Source organism: Canis aureus, chromosome 13 (genome assembly GCF_053574225.1).
Source record: "Canis aureus isolate CA01 chromosome 13, VMU_Caureus_v.1.0, whole genome shotgun sequence".
Lineage (NCBI taxonomy): Eukaryota > Metazoa > Chordata > Mammalia > Carnivora > Canidae > Canis > Canis aureus.
In genome coordinates, this window is record NC_135623.1 from 48,201,706 (window position 1) to 48,219,895 (window position 18,190).

Here is an 18,190-nt window from a genome sequence, read left to right on the forward strand (position 1 = left end):
ACCAAAACATTTCATCTATGCAATTTTGCTTCCTATATTAATTAATAAACATTTATTAAGAACTTTCATATGCCAGTTATTGTTGAAGCAGTATATATACAAACCACCTAGCCATAATCTAGTCTAAAAGCACAGTATCTTTTTTAGACCATAAATTAGATTAAGATGCAAAATGTCCTACAGCATTTAAAAGGGAAAAATTGCAAATTTAGTTATTTCTCAACTTTTTCTTGCAAAATAGCCTATTTGTGAGATAATCTTCACTACACCATCTATGATTTGCCTCACTCAGAAATTTTTTTAAAGATTATTAAGCACCTACTATGTAATACATGCTAAGGCTTTTAGAGATGAAGACAGGCAAGATTCATGATATTATGAAGTTGACATTTTAGTGTAGATTTTTTGATACACAGTTAAGTCATATAACTTAGGAACCTAGAATTGAAATTTAAATTCATCCTTTTAGAAACTTATTGAACACTAGTACTAAAAATTTGAATGTTCTTACATGTATTTCTCCTTTTTGGACACAATAGGATAACTATCAGTAAAGCATTACTATTGTTTCTTTAAAAAGAGCTCATTTACTAAATATTAAACAGATGATAATACTGACACATGAAAATATATTGAATCCTTTGCTGTTGGTTGGGTTTATATATCCAGATAAAAAGAGCTAAGTACTAGGTAACACATTACTAAAAAAATCAAAGACTATCTTCTATTCAGTATGTAATTCTTTCTGCAAAATTGCAAACTAAACCTAAGTTTTATCTTAAAACACATTAAATTATTTTCAGTAAGACTAAAAATCACTACAAAATAAGATATCTAGTCTAAAATACTATAAAATATTTTAGTTCCAAAATCAAGAGGTTCTCTGATATATGTTTATTGTACAGAGATATTTATCAAAATAGTCCCTTTGCAGAGTGTTTGGGGTCTAAAGAAACCAGAAAAAACAACATTACCACTTCTAGAATAAACATTTGTCGGTGGGTTCTACAGAGGCATGAGGAAATAAACACAGGGGTGAAAACCCAACTTCAAACAATGAGATCTCAGATACATCAGACCAAATTGCTCTTTCCACCCAGGTAGGATATTTGGGCTGGTATTATTACCCACTGTTAGTGGATCAGGGACATCTGTTTAAAGACATATGTCAGCATTTGAATTGTATTCCAAGACTGTAAGAAAACTTGATTTATCCAGTTAAGCTCCTTCATTGCTCAAGTAAAACCGAGATCCAAAGTAAATTTTGCAAGGCGACATAATCAGCAATTGGCAGAACTGGCCACCAGAAGTCAAGTTTTCTCAAATGTAATGTACCAAATGGACTTGGCTGGCCATAATTAAAAAAAAAAAAACCATCTGGGATACTTAAAAATACAGATCTTAGTGCTCCATCCCCAGATATTCTAGTTGGATAGAACTGGGATGTGCCCAGGATTTATTGTTGATGATGATATAGCTGGTCTGAGAATCACATGTGAAGAAGTACTATGCAAATCCTTTAAGATTTAACTATTTCCAAAATAAAGTGTTAAAGTGGCATGAAAATTTCAGCATAGCTTTAAAGATGCTACTATTCTCCCTGCTGTTTCTCAGTAAAACATATGCCAACAGAAATCAGTCTGTTGACCATCCAGACATAACTTAGGTTATCACAGTGACCTGTGATGGATTGGAAATCTGAGGCTGATCATTTTTTCATGTCACAAGATTATCCAGTTAAAGTATTTCTCAGGCAATGGAGATGAATATTTCCTTCTAAGAAACATTTGAAACTGCAAAATTTTCTAACCACTTGTCTTTTTTTAAACATAACTAAAATTCTCACTTTTGTTTGAGGATTTGCTTTTTAATAATGTATTCCTTTATTATTTCAATGAGTATTATGGAATATCTCTCAGTTAAGCCTTCGGTTAGCATCTGTTGCATCACACATGTCTGCAAAATATCTCCAAACCAGATAACAATTAATTGGAAAATGATATTGAAAGTTGTGAGAGTCAGGTGAGAAGTTCTATTACCTTCTACAACAGTATCTATGAGTCCAATAAACTATACAGAAATGCTTTCATATTATGCTATGAACTTCGATTTTTATAACTATTTTAATGGGCTCATGAATTAAAGGAAATCTACATGGGTAAGGCACAGCAATAACTAGAATCTTAGTTTACTGAAATAGAAAATGACTTTTGTAGGTTAAGATTTACATTAAATCAACAAATTCAATTCTAATGACAGGCTTGTGTTTTACATTGAGTGATATATATTCCTTCAGGAATTTTCTATGGCAAGTAACAAAAGCATATATGAAGCTTGAGCAAATCAGGTCCCAATTTTTTTTCAGGTCCCAATTTTAATTAACTTTGATGAACTGTGACAGATTATTGATTTTAACTGAATTGAGAGTATAGGATTATCATCTTTAAATCAAAAATGACCCCAAAAGATTATGCTTTTGGGTATGCATTAATATGCTGTCATTTCAAGTTATTTTGATTTGTTCATCCTCCATCTTGTTCCAAAAAGGATTAAAGGCTGTCAATTCAAATTAAGGTTTGCTTTTCAAACTTTTTCAGATGAAATGAAAGTAGTTGGATTTCCATGAACAGATTCTCAGTTGACAGGTTTTGTCCATGGGTTTCACTTTATTTTCTGGAGGGCACTACAAAGGATTCCAACTTCACCTACAAAGAAAAAAACAATGGGCCACTCACATCATGATAAAACATGCTTTAAATTTCTACAATGTGTAACACATTAGGGAATCAGTGGGATATAAGAATACGCGGAGTACCACCCCAACCTTCAAGGAGCTTACAAATTAGTTATGGAGACAGGATTTGGGCAGTTACAGCATAGGGATTTACAAACTTTAATGTAATTAGCTCCTTCTTTCCTGGAAGGAGTTAACTGTTTTCTCTCTTTTTCTTTTACAGTACCATCTATAGGTACTTACAAGGACCTAAGCCATGAAACATGAAAGTGTGGTTCATATGAACCTCCTGTGTCAGAAGCACCTAGGACCTTATTACAAATACAAACTCATACAAATTACCACAATTTAGTAAATTTAATCTGAGACTATGAATCAGCACTGTTTATTTTTAACTGGCTCTCCAACTGATTCTGATATATACTAGGTTTGAGAATGCATGATCTCCATAGATAACTCAGCCTAGATTGCTAGACTACTGGACTAAGATGGAGCTGCTCCTATTCATGCCATATTCACATGCCAACAAGCCACAGGAATAAAGACACTTCAAAGAAGTGTAAGGGGCCCTGAGATGGACAGGCCTTGCTTTCTCCTAGATCCTGAGGGAACAGAAGTATAGAAAGGTAATAGGGTCTTACATAAGGTCACTAAGGACCCTTTAATTCCTAAATGTGCTATTCTATGATTTGAAAATTCTCTAAGAAACAATAGCCTTTGGAGTTACTTTTAACTTTTCAGGGTAAATAAGAAAGAGAGACAAAGCAGCTATGGACTGACCCCTCTATCTTACATTCCAGCCCCTAGAACAGTTGGCTGGCCTCCTCAGGTGAACATATCTATTCCAGCTGAGAGTCCAAAATGGGGTCTATGAGGTGGTGATGAAAAAGCCTTGGACTTCTTCAAACTGTCTGATCACAGGGGGCTATACCTAATAGGGAATGACTAGAATGGCCAGGGATGGTTCTACTACTACTGGAAGTGGCCACAGGAAACATCATTGGGGTCCTAGAGGGATACTTCAAGCCCATCTGCCTTTTTTTGGCCTTTGTTAGTGTTACATAAGGTAGGAAACTCCACTTGGCCTAGAATTCCTCCCTTTAGGCTGCTCGTTCCCTCAGTGGTTTCATTCATCCATTTAATAACGCATGAGGACCTAATATACTTTTTTTAGGACTAGGGCTGGTTACCAGAGATTTGACAGTGAACCCAACCTAGTCTTCTACTCAGGTCTTGTTGGAGAGTCAGACAAATACATAATTATAAAACAATATAGTGATATGTGCTCTGAGTGAGGGATCTGTGAGATTGCCAAGACAGAGGAGGGACACCCAAACTAGTCTTCTTACAGAAGAGATACCTCCAAAGACTTAAAAGATGAACTGGAATTGGGGACATCTAAACGAGAATAGGGATGAGAGTATTTTAAACATAAAGAATTTTTTGGCTAATTGAATTTAAATAAAAATGAATGAATAAATAAATAAACATAAAGAACTACATGAACAATGGCCAGAAGCCAGGAGGCAGTATGGGAAGTAAAAGCTGGTCAGTGCTGCTGGAGGGGAGTTTGAAGCACTAGAAGGAGAATCCAATGAAGAACAATTTAACACTGTTGTTTTTTATGAGCAACTATTATACTATCCTCATTGTCCTGGAAGAGTGGAAGGCCCATGGATGAGCTAATAGATGGCCAATAAAATACCTAGAACCTGCCTAATAAGGGCTGAAATTCCAGGCACAGCAATACCCATTGTACGCTTAGAGGAAACATAGTGTAGGCAAAGGAGAAAGAGGAACATGGTAGTGACCTGCCACAGTGGAAGGCTGATACAGTGGTAGGACATAGGGTGGAATCTAGGAAAGTTAAAGAAGAAAAGATACTCAAAGCAATTCTGGCCTTTATCCCAAGGTTTTCCTCCCTCGACAAACAAATGGCTTACCTGGAGATGCTTTTCTCCCTCATTCAATATTTAATAAATTTCTTATGGTGAAATTTATGATTAATTTCTTATTGTTCCTATGGTGAGGGTTAGGAAATACAACTTTATTTCTGGTAAAGAGAGTGGCCTCCTGGGGTGTAAGTTACTTACTGTTGATGGAGTCGGCCAAAATTTTAAGTTGCTGCGTATTGTCCAAGACCTCAATTCTTTGAGTGTATGGGTCATAACGAACTGAGAAAGGCCGTGGGATGGTAGCAGCAAAATTCCTGAAACCAAATCCACAGAGCTCAGTAAAGGGCACAATTCAGGGGAAAAAAAATCCTAAAAGATTTCTCAGTGGCATTTTACTTAAATCTCACTAGAACAGGGGCTTTAGAAACCAGGCTGAGAGGTGAAATGGAGTTCTAGTGAGATCCCCTTGGGCAGCCTCTGTGTGCTGCATATGTGTCTCAGTGTATTTACAAACACACATAGGCACATGCTTATTTAGTTACCAATCTCCAAAAGGGCAGAGAAAGCTTATAATAAAAGCACAGAATACATTAAGGCCAAAATTCTTACCATTAAAGAAAATCAAAAGAACAAATAAATCTATCCAAAGAATGCTATAGAAATAAGTAAGCTATGAGAGGCTCGGAAATCAATCCAAGGAGGGAAACATAGCTCTCAAGAATGGAAGAAAACACTATGTTATTAATGAAATTTAACATGATCTGCATGCCTCTCCTGTACTAAATGCTATGTGAAGTCCTAATTGTTCTATGCTCTTTACAACTATCATCCCTGATTTAATCTTCATAAAACCCTTAGAAGGAAGATACTACTACTATCTCTATTTTACTGATGAGAAAACTGAGGTTTGGGGAGGTTCAATGACTACCAAGGTCATACTGGCAATAAATCGTGCAGCTCAGAAGACACTCAGGTAGTCTGACTCTGGTCTGTGCTCTTCACTTCTTTGCCTTCTTGATGCATTTCTGGGTCTGGGAGGAATGTACCAGGAGAGCCTTATGAGGGACATCAAGCAATGTAATTAATAAGATGTCCCCACATAGCCTATAAACTGCAAGAACATCACAAATGATATTTCTAAGTTGGCTTCTGTTGAGTGTTGAAGCTGCCATACTGAGAAGATAATTCTAAGGGAAACTAGTGGGCTCCCCAAGTTTGGCAAGAATGGTAGATCATAGTGGCTGGAAACCCAAGTTCCAGAGCCAGGCTCTGGGCTCAAACTCACCTCTGCCAATGACAGCCCTTGCAGGCTGCACCTCAGTGTCCTTCCTCTATAAAACTGGAGCAAGAGCAGTACTACCTGAGATGGTCGTAGCAAGTGCTATTATAGAATAGAGTACGTGCTACATGAGTGTTAGCTGCTCTCTTTCACTAGTTACTAGGGATTCATGAAGAACAAATGATTAACTATGTCTCTCCAACTCTCCTCCTCTGATAAGAGCTTCCTCAACCCTGCTGGTGACATGAAGCATATAATGCATGTCTGTGATTTGGCCCACTCTGCATTTCTTCCCTCTTATTCCCATAGTTCACCTCATCTTTGTTTCAGGCAATCTGCATCTATGCCACTAGAAGTGCTTTGGCTAGGCAGTCTGTCTCAGGGTCCACTCTTCCTCTAGCCAGGCAGTGGGCACGTGACCACACCCAGCATTGTTTCTTTATGCTTAGAACTTGAATCTTGAAACTGAAAATGCCTGAAGCTGGTTTCTCTTAGGTGGGAGATTCTGAGAGAATCACTTCCTTTTCTGAACCCTGTTTTCCAGCATTCCCTTTGACTCTGTGAGTCACTCTCAGTAGGATGGAGTTTTTGTGGGTGTCTCCTCTGGGCTGTGGGCACTGACATAGCAGGTGGGATTTCAAAGGCCCAAAAGTCCAGGTTCTGCAAGCTCTTCCCTGATGGTCTGGGACTGATCACTTCCCAGGTTAGAAAGTCATCATCAGGAGGGCCCATTTGAGTGGTTATGGGTTCTGGCTCTAAGCTCCACTGCCTTGGTCTAAACCCTGGGTCAACCACTTACTAGCTGTATGACCCTGGGTGAGTCTCCTATCCCTTCTACACTTCTGCACCCCACCTGCAAACTTCATAGTCTTATCTGAAGATTAAATGAATCAGTACATGAAAAGCATTTAGAACAATGTTTGGTGCATAACTAGGTGTTGGATATTTAACTTGCTTCTCCTCTTCCTCCTTCTTATTATTACCCAGATGGGGTAATGGAAAAATCCATTGAAACCTATAACCATAAAAGGGTCCCAGGAATGGCAGGGAGGAATCATTAGGATTAGAGGAACGTTAGGCTCCCAGTAAGGGGTGGATATTCAGGAATTAACTAGAAATGAGTAACTAAGAGAACTTGAAGGCCCTGGAGAGATACGAGAGAGTCATCGTAGGCCCAACCATGTGGACCTGTGGGCCAGCTTTTACACTCCATCACCAAAGCACAGTGCAGTGGAAGCTGGCACACCCAACTTCATGGGGTTGCAGAAACATATATATATATGTATATATATATAAAAATATATGTGTATATATATATATATATATATATATATATATATATATATATATATGCTGAGCCCTCTCAGCTCAGAGGGCTGAGAATGGGAGTCCTGCTACCTTTCCATCTCCATAAGCCTTTTGTTGAATTGCCTCTGAGACTGATGATTTGCCTATTGCTTATTGCATGCTCACTATATATTGGGCAAAAAACAGACTGGGAAAAAAACAGGAAAAGAGAAAGGACAAAAATTCCTACACAAATGGAGCTTAAGTCATATACTATATTCAGCATTAGCAGGTACTAAGGAGAAAAATAAATTGCAGAAGTGGGTAAGGAGTATGGGGTGGGACTGGGTAGGGGTTTTAAACAAATTGGTTAGAGAAAGACACACAGAGAAGGTTACATGGGGGTGAAGATTTGAAGGAGTTGGCGTGGTGAATGATGCAGGAGAATAAAGAGAACTAGGGATTCCCCCAGGTTAGAAGATTCCTAGGAATGAGTTGTTGGGGGCCTTCTGTGGCTACTGTGTACACAGGAGAGTTCAGTGCCTGGACTTGGCAGCTGGACTAAAGCATAGATCCAGTGGCAGGGTTGTCTGCAGGGGTCAATATGTCCAGACAATAATCTGTGATATGGGGTCCTATTAAAGAACCCCTCCCAAACAGAGAATTGAAAGGGACAAGGGTTGGGAAGCTCTGCCTGCTGCACACCATTGTTATGAGCATTGGAGTCCATTCTCCTGGACAACCACCCACAGAAGCACGAGACCAGATCCAGAGGCCCCAAGAGCTTCTGACCCCATCTGGGTCACCACCTCACCTTACTTTCTCCTTTGCATCATTAAAACTCTCAGCCACGTAATACAGGGGCTGGAACTCTGTGACAGTGTACTCCTGGATGGCTGTCTTCTCCAGCTCCAGGGGGAGAAGCTTTGGCTTGTCAGACAAGCAGTACTGCAGGGCAGCAAGTGCAAAGTTTTCACAGTTAAATCAGGGTCAAGTGTTTCTGCTACCTCTCCATAGGCTATTTGTATACCTTCTTCCATCTTGTCGCTAATCTTTCCACACCCCAACCCAAATTCAGTAAACTAAATTTCCCTATACTAGATCCTACCCTTCATGGCCCATCTAAAGTCTACAGTCCAGATAGAAGGGAGTAAATCCCTCTAGCCATTTTCGTGTGAGGTGATCAGTAGAGATGTGAGGGCCAACCATATGTATTTGCATACATCTGTATGCAGAGCTCAGCCTTTTGGGGGTCAGGAAGCCCTTCTGCTTTGTAGACTCGTAGACTTGCAGCTCAATTTCTACATCTAACACCCAAAGTCATGAACAAATCATAGCTGCTAAGATACCAATCACTTGAGGATTAACCCCTGGGTTGAATCTCAAAATGGGTATAAATGGGGTCATACCTGTAATTCACCAAAAGATGATAGGAGTCCAGCACCATATGCTTTTATGGAGTCTCCTTGTTTGCAGAGGCCAAATTCCACAGTAAACCAGTAAATCTGGAATGGAAAGTGAAGTTGAGAGCACACTCCAAGGAAGGGAAGGGTAGCAGATGCCTCAAGGCTAAGGACAGGCACTGCCCAGCTCTATTCTCTGAATCACTGTGACCTGGGGTCACTTCTCCATGTCCTATGTCTTACTCTGCCCAGTCACTGGTTGAATCCAGAGTTGGCTGAATGTAAGATGTAATAGGAAGCAGAGAAGAAGTATCGAGAACTCCTCAAGAAGATATCCCAATGGGTAACCCTATATGACAGGAACTCCTCAACCCCTTTTGCTTTCTTCTCTGTGGCATTAACTAAAATGAGATGTCCCCTTTAGTTGGTCAGACTTACCGTGCAATCCCATAAAATTCAGTCATGGGAGGTAGGAGATCACTATTTAGTGATAAAATCATTGAGGGCATCCTGCCATCCATGCTAAAACTTGGGGGGTTTCTGATGTACTGCCAACAACTGCACTTATCCTCCTCGAATAACCAAGTCCTTTTCTTTAAACAGCTCCCAGGCCAACATATCCTAGATGCCTGGCCTGGGGAAGATGATTCTGTAATCCAGGCATAACCCTACTGACCAGGGCCAAGAGAAACTTTGGGGTCAATTAGCTGCTGGGGACAGTTATAGTCTCGGAGAATTAGAGATGGGTTACTAGCTAAGTCTGTTTATTGCACTAGATAATGTTAAATCTGAGAAACCTCTCAGCTTAGTCAGCCTGACCTCACATACAGATGATGTGTTTTCAGCCCAGAGAGGTCAAGCAACATGCACCCAGTTACACAGCAGATCAAAGAGCAAGAACCTAGAACTGTTCCCAACCCAGTGTATCAATAGGAAAAAAATTTTTTTGGATAATTTTTTGAGAAGTTAGGTTGTCAATGACTACTCTTATCATTGTCACAGCAGGTGACATGATGCTATGAGTTTTGAGTTTATTTTCTTCCTACAAGTGAGCGTTTATATTAAGTTTTTCAACTTCTTTAAAAGCTGCTTCTCACATAGAATCTGATATTTAAAAATTCATGTTCACACACACACTTAACTCTTCAGACTCTTATGATATACTTTTTCCAGAACATAAACTAATGTAATCATTTTTAAAGATGAGGAAGCAGAAGTCACTTGCTCAGGGTATCAGAGCACTGGTCAGTGAGAGAGAAACTTTTGGGAGTTTTTGCCCTTCTGATAAACCGAATTCATAAACTTCTAAACTGATACATATTAATGATAAATTTAAATTTGTATTAATTTGTGTTCCCTAGTTCCCTTACAAGGCTTTAATTTTCATCTTCTTGGCTGAGCAAATTATGGGAAACATGGCTCAGATGCTGGGGAGGGACGAACTCAAGTTGGAAAAGAGTCTGTAGAAAGAAAACCCCTTCCTGTGCAGAGTAGCTGATGCCATGCTTCACTGGATGAGAGTCATCATATTCACTGGGGAGAAGGAAGTGTTTGATAAGATGAGGAAAGCTCACCTCCATTTCCACCCGTCTAATAAAGGAAAGATTCCCAACGCTGGCTCCAGCACAAAGATAGAGAGTAAATACTTCCTCTTCACAGCCATGAATCCAGGCTATTCCCACCCCCCACACCCCACACCACACACACTTTATGCCCGAAGGTTCTCTAGGGCTATCATTACAGCCTATTGGTGTTGAAGTTACTTTTTTAATTACATGTAAACTTTGCATGCAGCTGATTTCAAACTCAGACCATTAAGGAAAATATATACATTTCACTTGTGTAAATGTAAGTCAGCACATTCTGATATTTTCCCCCCAGTGACCTGGCTTTCAGAGGGAGGATCAAGGCTGTGAAAACCTGAGTGCTATAGCCTATTGCATTCTCACTATCCACCAGGGGCAGAAAGGACTTACTGTGGCGAGTTTCTCAATATACTCATCAGGTGCACCAAGAGAAGCAAGGCCAATTTCCTATAATTGTAGAGAAACAGAGTCATTGGCATGGCTGGGTCTTCCTAACTTCAAACTTCACTTTCAGCTCCAACCTTCTGCTTGACCATAATAGGAAGGGGATGGGTAACTAGATGTCTTCAGAAGGGCCCAGAGAGACCCTGATTGTTCTGTTAAGTCTTCCCTAGCCACATATCATAGAATTACAGATCTCCAGAGCAGAAAACCTTACTTCATCACTTGTTTTTTTTTTTTTTTGTATTTACCAATAAACAACAGAGAAGGGAGGTGACCCACTGAAGGTCACACAGTAGGTTGTGTCTAAAACTCCATTCCTTGCCTCGGTCTCCATTGAAAGATGAATGGATAAAGAAGATGTGGTATATGTATGCAATGGAATATTGCTCAGCCATTAGAAACGACAAATACCCACCATTTGCTTCGACGTGCGTGGAACTGGAGGGTATTATGCTGAGTGAAATAAGTCAATTGGAGAAGGACAAACGTTATATGGTCTCATTCATTTGGGGAATATAAAAAAATAGTAGAAGGGAATAAAGGGGAAAGGAGAAAAAATGAGTGGGAAATATCAGAAAGGGAGACAGAACATGAGAGACTCCTAACTCTGGGGAACGAATTAGGGGTAGTGGAAGGGGAGGTGGGCGGGGGGTGGGGGTGACTGGGTGACGGGCACTGAGGGGGGCACTTGATGGGATGAGCACTGGGTATTATGCTATATGTTGGCAAATTGAACTCCAATAAAAAAATAAATAAAACTCCATTCCTTGATTCCAGCTCAGTGATTATTTTCCCAAAGCTCAAGAGGAACATTCCTGGAATACAAGATGAGTGCCTTAATCATGTATCTTGAAGACACCACAGGAGAATTGCTGACAAATGCTTGCCATACATACTTCCAGATAAATACTAGCTGGAGAGTATGAAATGCTATGGACCACTTCTCATTACAGCTCCAATTATAGAATTCCCCTAGTGGTCTCTTTGTCTTTGTCCTTTTTACAAATTTTCTCCAGCCTGCCTTGTATCAGACAGAGTGTATATATACAAATGAACATAATTGATTGATTCATTCAAAAATGATTCATTGATTGATTCATTCCAAATGCTTATTGAATGCCTTTTATGTAGTTGGCAGTGTACGAAGTCAATAAAGATCCTGGACTTCACTCATGGTGTTTACATTTAAGTGGGGGGAGGCAGACAATAAATAATAAGCATATTAGGTATATTAGGATAAATAAGTTGTTTGGAAAGAAGAAACAAAAGAAGAAAGGGACAGAGGGAGTGGGAGTGCCAGGAGAATGGGGGAGGAGGGACTGAAATTTGAAAAAGATTTCAGAGCAAGTATCATAGAGAAGATGATATTTGACCAAAGAGTTGATGGAAGCAAGGTTTTTGGCTCTACTGACATCTGAGGGAAGAGCATCATACAGATCACATGTACAGCCAGTAAAACAGCTCTCTAAGTAGGAGAAATGTCATTAAGTTCAAATAACAGGAAGGGACCAGTAAGGGTCGAACAGAATAAGAGTGGGGAGAGTGGTAGGTTCTATCAAAGAGGGACCTGAGGAGAAAGAGGGGGAGCTTTTAGATGGGAGATCTTTATAGCAGTAGAAGGGAGAATATGGAATTCATTCTGATTTGGGAGGGGCTGGAGTAGGCACATTCCTTTGTCTTAAACCAAATGCTGCTCCCACAGATCTTTCTCTAGTGCTATTCAGAACTAATTTCCATGAGATGATGACAGAAGCCATACCTCTTTGGTGAGACTGACCTGCCTCAGGGTGGGAGATGGGAGGGCAGGGTAAAAGACGGTTCAGACAGAGATTTAAGATGGCTTCTTCTGAGAACTTGGAAGGTCCTCTTCCCCCAAGATGAACTAAGCTATAATGTGGAGCCTTCATAAACATGGGATAGGACGAGGACCGATCTAGTGATGGGGGTGTGCTTAGCTTTGATCCAGATAGATTGGGTTTAATAGTGTTAAGTGGCACAACCATGTAAAAGTGATACTACAATTTCTGTTTATCTCTAATGGGCCTCTAGCTGGACTTTGAATTTGGTTGGGGTCAAAGCCAGTTGGTATTTCAGTTGAATTCGTTCTGATGCTTGACTCTCCTGTCCCCTTATCCGTTGGAGCTCTACTTCTAAAGGTCATATGCCATCTATTACTTGTCTCAATTCACAATTAAGAGTATGCTATAAAAAAAAAAGAGTATGCTATAAGGGAAGATTATCAATATTTTGTGTGGCAAGAAAAGCCACTGTGATTTTGTCTTCGCACTTTGGTTGCTTAAATCTTCCTATGGAACATAGCTACATCTAGATAAATATGAACTTTTTCCTTTATTAAAATTATTTCCCAATGTCTATAAAGATACTTTCTTCCATAGGATGTTTTTGAACCATAGTGACCTTTGTCTGTAAAACACATATTTGGAATACTATTTGGAAAAAAGTAAATAGTTTTTTCAAAGGGGAAAAAAAAGAGGGATCTGGAGTTTAGTCCTATAGAATCTTTTTTGGCTATTTTAAGGTTTAGGATTTTCCTCTCAGTGAAATGGGAGCCACTGCAAGGTTTTGAGCAAAGAAGCGGCAAGATCTGATTTATGTCATCCAAGATTTACTCTGGCTGCTATGTGAGAAGACAGTGTAGAGGATCAAGAGTAGAGGCATATAGACCAGTTAGGAGGCCCCCTCAGTCCCACAGTGAGAAACAATAGTGGCTGAGACCAGTTTGGTAACAGTGGATGTTGATGGACAATGGTCCGATTCTATACATATTTTGAAGGAAAAACACATACAACTTTCGGAAAGATTGGTTAGAGGTATTGGAGAGAGAAAGAAGTAAAACATGTCCTCTAAGTGCTTTTGTTTTGAACAACTGAAAGGATGGAGTTACCATGAACTAACATAGAGAAGACTGTGGTTGGAGAAGGTTTTAACAGGAAGATCAGGAATTCAGTTTTGGACAGTATGACCACAGATGGCTAATAGACATTCAAGTGGAGAGATTGAGTCGGTGGTTGGATACATGAGTTTGAGTTTGGGGACTGAAGTCTGGGCTGAAGATACAAATGTGTTTGTCATCAGGATAGAGAGGACATTTAACACCATGAGTTTAAGTGAGATAATCAAAGGAATTGGTATAGACAGAGAAGGACAAAGAATTGGGCTTACTTTGAAGCAAGAGGCCACATGGTCTTCATCTCTGTATCCCTCTCTGGGCCAAACCCTGGCCCATATTACATGCTGAGAAAATGCTGAGTTAAAGTGAATTAAATTCAGATGACCTGGCTCTCCTCTCTTGCCCCTCCTGTCATCTCTGCTCCATCCATCCTGTCCAGGCATACCAGAGTCTAACAAAAGCCATTGAAACAGTGCTCTGTTCTCATGGTCACCATTCTTTTTGTTTGTTTAAGAAAGTAATTCTTTTAAGATTTTATTTATTTATCTGAGAGAAAGAGAGAGAGAGAGCACAAGCAGTGGGAGCAGCAGAAGGAGGGGGAGAAGCAGGCTCCCCACTGAGCACTGGGAGCCCAATGCAGTATTTGATCCTAGGACCTTGTATCATGACCTGAGCCGAAAGCAGACAATCAGTTGAGCTGCCCAGGTGCCCCTCATGGTCACCACGCTTTGTGAGCCCAAAGCTTGCCTAAAATAAGGGGTCTAAAGACTTCCCTGTGCTTCATCCCCATCCCATCTTGCACTCTAGTAGGAAGCAAGTCCTCCTTTTAGGTCCATAAAAAATGTGCTCAGGGAACTTTCAAAACGACACCCTGCTTGGGACCATCCAGGTGTAAGTTGGAAGGATGTGACACTACTGGGCCAGTAGCATCTATCTGTTGACTCAGATAATTGTCCATTCCTCTGGTGGCCCATCCAAATGGAAATGGCTTACGGAGGACTGTCACTTAGCCTCTGACTGAGCAGAATAACTCCTGGTAGTGAGAATAAAAAGTTCCTATTCTCTAAGAAAAAGACTAATTATTCTTTGACCATAGGAACAAATCCCAGTTTTAAAGCTGTTCCAAGCAATCAGTGACATCTTGACAGCAGGAACCATGCTTCTGAAAGTCAAGTCAGCCAGTCAACAACAGCCTCAGCCCAATGGTGACACTTCTGAGTTAAAATTCAGCCAATCCCCAAGCACTCCACTTGTAAAACTCCAACAATATCTGAACACCACAGTTCCCCAAACCTCACATAAAAGCAAGTTTTCTTTGTTTGGAGAGATTGTGTGCAATTCTCCCTTACGTAGTAGGCATTTAGTTAATTAATCTTTTTTTGCTTATTTCAGATATTAAGTGGTAGTCTCTTTAATCAACAATGAAAATATTTATTTCTTCTAGCTGAGGGAAATGGCTTATAAAATTCCCATACAATCTCATTACTCTGAAATTCATATTTGGTCCAATATTTGCTTATGACTCATTCCATCAGATTTTTAACTTTCCCTATGAGGAAGAAGATTGATAGTTAAAGCTTTGTATTAATTCTCATTTGTGGAGACTGAGGCACACAGGTTATACAGCTGGTTGGTGGCACGGTGTGATGTGTGGGTGCATCATTCAATTTTCCCATAATCCCAGCTACCCAACCATGATTTAGCCTTTCAGTGCCCTGAAGGAATTATTAGGATTCTTTCTCTCATGTAAAAAGCTCACTATTATGGTAGATGAATCAAGGCCTAGCTTGTTGCTTTGATGGTAATGTCATCTTGTTGAGTCCCACCCCAAGTCCTCATCTTGTTATTGACATCCTGGGCAGATGCAACATGCTTATTATTCCCCATGAGAAATAAAAATTAAATTAAAACAATAGTGTAGTGCTGTTCTTTTCTTATTCTAGAAGTGGGCAACAGTCAGTCAGAGAGAAAATTTACCTTTATTTGGCACTTTATGTGCCAGGTTCATTAGGAAGAGATCTTTTCTGATTTGTAGTTATAAACTTTGTGGACAGGAAGAAAAACAACTATTTCATCAGTTTTTGCCAGCTGTGAGTTAGGCTATTGGCATTGGACTCTCAGCAAATAATTATCTTCTTTAATTGAAGCATATAAGAATGACTGCCTGACAAGGTAGGAAGTGGAAAGGCCCAAAATTGGAGAAGAAAGGTGCCAGGGGAACTTGGAAGAAGGTAAAGTTACTTCCATGTGGGGATCAAACAGGCATTCATGGATGAAAAGGCTCTTAAACTAAGCCTGGTAGGACAAGTGAGATTAGCAAATTCAACAGCACATATGTAATTCAGAGGATGAGTGATTCACCAACCCCATGCTGTGGTCCCTGGACTGAGAACCTCCATGGGACCATATGCCCATCCCAGTGGGATCACAAAACTATATCTGGTTTCCACTCTTGCACAGGACACAAGGGCCCCTCCATGGGTTCAATTCATTTGAGCAATCCAGGTCTCAATCCTATGATTAATTAAAAGGCCAAAATGATCCATTCCTTACCTGGGAAAACTGGGCAAAGCTACGATCTGAAAACAAGGGCACGTGTCCCAACAGCTCATGGCAGATGTCACTGAAAGACATAAAGCACAGAGCTTGGAAGTAATTAGGGTTATAAGCCAAGCCAGACTCAGTCTTTCTACATGAGAAATGGGCAGGTAGAAAGCAAGTACGCTGTTTAAGTTTATGATCTCACTCCCACTCATAGTGGTGTACAAAGTTTGGGATCAGATGAGGTAACATACAAAAGAAAAGGAAGAAGGGGAAATAAAAATAAGAGGCAAGTCAGGGAACAACAACCAAGGGGTCTTAGGTGCACGCTCAGTGGGGTGCAGAACAGAAGAGCCAATATTCCTATGGACCTCCTCCCATACACCTGAGCAAACTGTGGACCACAAACGCTTCCCACCCCAAGTCTTCATCTTGTTATTGACATCCTGGGCAGATGCAACTTGCTTAATTATTACTCATGAGAAATAAAAATTAAATTAAAACAATAGTGCTGTTCTTTTCTTATTCTAGAAGGGGGCAACAGTCAGTCAGCAAAGAAAATTTACATTTATTTGACACTTTATGTGCCAGGTTCATTAGGAAGAGATCTTTTCTGATTTGTAGTTATAAACCTTGTGGACAGGAAAAAAAACATTTGGGGCATCCTAATGTTTTGTATAGATGCATAAGTTCTATTTTATTAAGAAGATGGCTAAATCCCAAAGTCAGGGGCACAGTGGTCAGCCATTCTCTACCTCGAGATAAGACACATCTAGACATAAAAAGATGAGAATCAACTAGATGTATATTCTGGATGTATTGAGATAGTTTGGCCACCACTTGTTCTTGTTCACATTTGGAACATCATAGTTCTGACTCCTACAATCCCTTTGGCGCTTGAATGTTATCTCATATTCCCATGACCAGTGAGGATCTGAATGGGTGGTTCACAAGATGCCCAAATCACCAATCAATATGATCTATTTGGACAGAGAAAATACCCAGGAGAGATGATCTCTCTCTTTGTGCTACCACCAAACCATTCAGAAAACTAGTCCTGTGGATCAGCCCTCCATGAATGCAAACATCATTCCTGGAGTGACAAGCAATGGTGCTTACTGTGATTGGATACTGGTAACAGGAGAATACTCACGGTTCAGGTGTATACATAGGTTTGGACCCGTGTCTGATGTACTGAGTGCAGTGGAAGACTCGGAAAGCCAAGCCACCCAAGAAATCCCGAGAGGAAAGCAGGCCAGCCACAGGTCGGAGGCGAAATCCAGTGCAAGCTGGGATGCAGAGAAAGAAAATTCAAAGCCCATCATGGCAGAGCCCAGAGGCTCCTGGATACCTATGGGTAGGGAAGCAATGCTCCCAGCTGTCTAGCAGCATCAGTGTTGATGCCAGGTAGATTTGGCTTCACATCTCTGCCCCTACACTTTGTGGCTGGGCAATTTGAGTCAAGTAACTTCATTTCTCTGAGCCTCATTTCCTCCTCTGAAAAATGTGAATAGATATTTACTAGGGTTATTTCAGGAATCAAGTGAGCTAATAAAGTGCTTAGCACAGAGCCTTAGCACATTGGAGACATTTAATAAATTTAGCTTTCATTAATGTTTATTAAGATGAAATACGTATTCCTTATTTCTCAAGTATCTAGACCGGGGAGGGAATTTTCATTCCTCTTCCAGAAGGGAAGAGTACGAAAGGAACACTTCCAGCTTCTCTACTGCCCCTCACACACTACACTCAAGAAAGAACAGGAACTTCTGTGATTGGAACATGTGGGAAAAGAAAAGGAATATTCTGAGTTTGACCTCTTTGGCCCTTTCTCTCCTGACTGTCTTCCCACAGAAGAGCACAGAGAGCATTCTGGTCTCCTTTGGGCCATGCAATGGAATCTACACTTCAACAGTGAATTGGCAGGAAAGTTTATGTAATTCAGAGGTGAAGTATTAGAAATTCCATTTTGTTTGTATATCCATACTACATTCTCCAAGTAGCTTTTAGCAGTAATAAAGTTGACATGTTGATCCTCTCTCTGGCTCCTATATCTGTCTGTCAATTTGTTTCAAACTTGGAAGGAGAATAATAATCACAGTGATGATGA

At 40.1% G+C, this 18,190-nt stretch overlaps 1 protein-coding gene across 1 annotated transcript in view; it reads right to left on the reverse strand.

Annotated features, from left to right (window-relative positions):
- Nucleotides 1-879: 879 nt before the first annotated feature.
- The window catches only part of PAH (phenylalanine hydroxylase), an 80,054-nt gene continuing 62,743 nt past the window's right edge, over nucleotides 880-18,190 (reverse strand). The window contains exons 7-13 of the mRNA XM_077846115.1: nucleotides 17,234-17,369; nucleotides 16,093-16,162; nucleotides 10,575-10,631; nucleotides 8,605-8,700; nucleotides 8,010-8,143; nucleotides 4,828-4,943; nucleotides 880-2,705 (exon numbers count right to left, since the gene is read on the reverse strand). Coding sequence (XP_077702241.1) covers nucleotides 2,662-2,705; nucleotides 4,828-4,943; nucleotides 8,010-8,143; nucleotides 8,605-8,700; nucleotides 10,575-10,631; nucleotides 16,093-16,162; nucleotides 17,234-17,369 — 653 coding nt within the window. The 3' untranslated portion in view covers nucleotides 880-2,661. The remainder of the gene's footprint in view (nucleotides 2,706-4,827; nucleotides 4,944-8,009; nucleotides 8,144-8,604; nucleotides 8,701-10,574; nucleotides 10,632-16,092; nucleotides 16,163-17,233; nucleotides 17,370-18,190) is intronic.